A 4048-nucleotide genomic window follows, 5' to 3' on the forward strand; every position below is an offset into this window, starting at 1 on the left:
TATTAATTAGGAAATATGTTAAAAATAGACCTGTTTTATGATTTTTAGGTAAAACTACTTGAGAAACTCGAAAAGCATTTGTGTATATGGGTTGTAAATGGGTTGTAATAAGATTACAAAAAGACATAAGGAACATAAAAATAATATTGGTCCTTGGTTCGGTGTTCACTGAAATCTGACAGGTGGCAAAGATTATCTACCCTCGCAGTATCATCAAGAAATCAGACTCCTAGTTAATATCTCTATCCAAAAACCTCAAAGTTAGACAGTTGCTGTAAGCTCTTTGTAAAAACGGGACAAAAAGGAAAGGAAGACTTGTACATTGCAGACGCAATAAACATTACTTATTAATAGAACCAGAGAATTTCAATAAAGCAACAGCAGAATGTAATTCTAAACTTAATAAGAAGTGCCAAAACTTTTGCTGGAAAATTTAAAATTAATTCAGAACAGGATTTTCAGACATCACCGAAAACGAACACTTCCGGTAAAAATTGATAACTGTGATAAGTATGTTTTACAGAATAGAATTTTTAAGGGTTTAAGATAAAATTACATACTTTTTACGATATAAACTCAAAACGTTTGAATTCAATACCAAACATTCGCACAAACCTGTTAAACAATAAGAATATTATACAAGTGAAAATACTGAAAAATTGATTCCACTATATCCATATGATCACATGCCGAAGTTCTAAGTTCTTCTTATGCAGCTAGAGGTATTATTTGATATATGGTCTTCTATGCAAGGCATCATGAAGTTAGCTGCTAAGTATAAAATAGCATTTGGGGAAGCTTTTCGTGTTCGTCAGCTATTTACAGCGACCTTTTCGGTGGCTTCGAAAGAAAAAAAACTTTACTTAAAATAGTTAAAAATTCAAACATGTCCATCATTAAAGAGGAGCACCTAATCGTACCTCTTTCTAGGTTTTCTCTACATAAATATCTATGTTAATCTTTCCGAACGTCGAGTTATTCAAAAATTCATGAACTAAACTCTGACCCATCTAAAGTGGCGGCTGAAGTAATAAAACTTCAGGAATAAGGACGACGGCCCAAATTTTATTTAGTGACAATGTTAAAGGACAATAACTCTTGATGACTTTATATTTGTAGCTGAAATTCTACAAAAATGTTATACTACCTGTGCATCTCCCACATTTCGATAAAACAGAATAGTGGAATTCGTTTGAATACACCGTTGTGAAAGTTTTCAAACTATTTTGAGCTTTGTATGTACAGATACATAACAGAATATAAAACGGGTTTCGTTTGAATGGTGCCATAAAGTTGTAATTGCACTTAGGCATGGCAAAGGCGGTCTATTGTTGGCAGTTTTATTGCATGGGCCGCCACTTTAGACGGCTTGGAGTTTAGGCGTTTTATACTTAATTGCTAAAATATAGTGCAGCTGAGTCTGCACATGAATCATTTTCTTTAAAGCTCATATATATTTTATAAATAAATTAGACTTACATAATAGCGGTATAGTTAAACATTTTGCTGATAACATTAGTGCAAAAGTCTAGGATTCCACTTCCATTCAGGGTTTTCCACCTCGAGGGCATATGTATCACTTTTTATTAATTTCTAAACTTTTCGCACAGTGTATAATATCGTATTATTGCACAATAATACAATTGCAATAATTGCTATTGTCACTTCAATTTAAATTTAAAAAAAAGTTTCAGCCCAATTGAAAATTAAGTGGCAGATTATAGTTCACATCTCGTATGTAAACATAGGGGCAGATCAGGTTTATTAACATAAATATTAAATAAACAAAAACTAATACACCGTCCGTCACGTATGTTTATAATTGTTGTTGTTGTTGTTAATATTATCTAATTTAATTTATTTAAATAAAATACTTTTTTCACGGCTACATTTTCGACGCTCTGGGTCGCGACGTTTAGGCGCGCGCGTCGTTAAAACGAACCGGACGACACCCTGACGACGAAGCGTCGCAAGCGAAACTGACTAGCGTCGAGGTCGTCGACGTGATCTTCTGTTCGGTATCCTAGAGCATCGCGACGCCCGCCGCCTCGAACGTCCAATTAATACCCTCTCGCAGCTGATACTTCTCACTTTGGACGCCACTTAGAAATGCACTTGCCAAAAGCTTTCCTCGACTTGTAATCTATCTGATACTACCTATCTAGGTGCACTACACTAGTGCACTGTTTATCCTAAAAAGGGGTTTTAATTTGTCATCTACAGGGTGACTGATCTAAACCGTTCATTAGAAGTTTGTTAGGAAATGAAAGAAGAATGGATTTGAATTTGAAAGTTAGTATACTTAATTATAATAGCATAAATTAAAATTTTTTATCTCACTAGTTCGAAAGGAGAAATATTATATCAATACATAAACGTAGTAGGAATATAAAGCAGAGAATAGCGCAGGGTCGTGTTGCCTTTAATAAAAAGAAGTCACTTCTATGCCCGGGAACGGTTAATTTAGAAATTCGAAAAAGGTTGTTAAAGGTGTATGTTTGGAGCGTGGCGTTGTACGGCTGCGAAACATGGACAGTGGACGCCTCGGAAAAGAAAAGGTTAGAAGCGTTCGAAATGTGGTGTTATAGGCGGATGATGAGGATAACGTGGGTAGAAAAGGTTAGTAATGAAGAGGTATTAGAAAGAATAGGAGAACAGAGGACTCTATGGAAGTCAATAATCAATAGGCGAGATAGGTTGGTAAGACACCTTCTCAGGCATGAAGGTCTACTCAGAGACCTATTAGAGGCAGAAACAGGAGTTAAGAGGGGTAGAGGTAGACCTAGATTAGATACTGTTCGCAAATAGTTAAGGATGTGGGCTGTTCTAGTTTTAAGGAAATGCGAAGTTTAGCTCAGGATTGGAAAGAGTGGTGTCCAACCAGTCTCAGGACTGACGACCTTATGATGATGATGATGATGATGATAAACGTTGAAAAACAAAAACGAGAGAATGATAGTTATGCTACTCAAAAAAAAGTAAAAAAGAAACTGTATCGTTTGGAAATTGAGTCTAGCCCAACCGTCAGATTATATATCAGAACCACACGAAAGTAACAACTGGGTCTCTCAGTAACACATTGTTGTTCGTTTATTTTTTATATGATCAACAAAGGACTGTATGGAAGGTCTAGTCAGAGACATATTAGAGACAGAAAAATGAGTGAAGAGGAGTAGGGGTAGACCTAGTAAATAGTTAAGGATATGGATGGGATGTTCTAATTTTAGAGAGAGTGGAGGTGCGTGTCCAACCAGTTTTAGGACTGACTACCTTATAATGATGATGATCAACATTGCCTTATGTATGTCATATTGTTAAACTTAATGCTAGGATCTTCTAATCTAATATAGAATACAGAAATTTTTATTTAAACAAAAAGTTTTAAAACTATGACACTTCCGTACTTCCGTGCCCTAAATGATCTACTATTGACAACAACTTTGTTTGTACTTGAATGTTCTGTTAATAGGAGACAATAAGACAATTAACTACCTATTGGGCTGTGGTTGCAGTTCTGCGAATGTGTATAAGTTATTAAGGTAAATTGTGCAAGGAAACAACAGTCTGCATAGCTCTGTTAGAGACATATCAGAGACTTTGACACCTACTTGGAAACATTGTATGGCCCTTTCCATCAATTGCATTGCCCAATGCATCAACTACACGTCCCAACATAATTGATCAGTGATCACCTACTGGTACATCTTAAATACCACCTATTCTCTGTATCATACAATACACATCGTTAATGAGTTTGTCCTTACGAAAAACTTATGGAAAAGGATACTACCACTACCTACTTTAAATATAGAAATGAAAGAGCAAATTTTCAGGTCGGAGCCCAGAGGAAAACATCATCTCATCACAACTTCACGGAGAAAACTAAATTTTTATGACAACGCAAAAATTACAATTTTTGATTGTAAATGACTAAGTTTGCCGTAGAAATACTAGAATTTATTAGGTAATTTGTAATAATCTCAGTTTTGACATATTTATTTAAAAATTATTTCAAGTTTCTTAATTATTACAATTAAATTTGTAATAT

The 4048-nt window shown here is 34.9% G+C and overlaps 1 protein-coding gene across 1 annotated transcript in view; it reads right to left on the minus strand.

Annotated features, from left to right (window-relative positions):
* The window catches only part of LOC108733976 (cubilin homolog), a 257794-nt gene extending 255775 nt beyond the window's left edge, over positions 1-2019 (minus strand). Inside the window, exon 1 of the mRNA XM_025974987.1 lies at positions 1480-2019. Coding sequence (XP_025830772.1) covers positions 1480-1516 — 37 coding nt within the window. The 5' untranslated portion in view covers positions 1517-2019. The remainder of the gene's footprint in view (positions 1-1479) is intronic.
* Positions 2020-4048: the final 2029 nt, after the last annotated feature.

Source organism: Agrilus planipennis, unplaced genomic scaffold (assembly GCF_000699045.2).
Source record: "Agrilus planipennis isolate EAB-ADULT unplaced genomic scaffold, Apla_2.0 scaffold36, whole genome shotgun sequence".
NCBI classification, from domain to species: Eukaryota; Metazoa; Arthropoda; class Insecta; order Coleoptera; family Buprestidae; genus Agrilus; species Agrilus planipennis.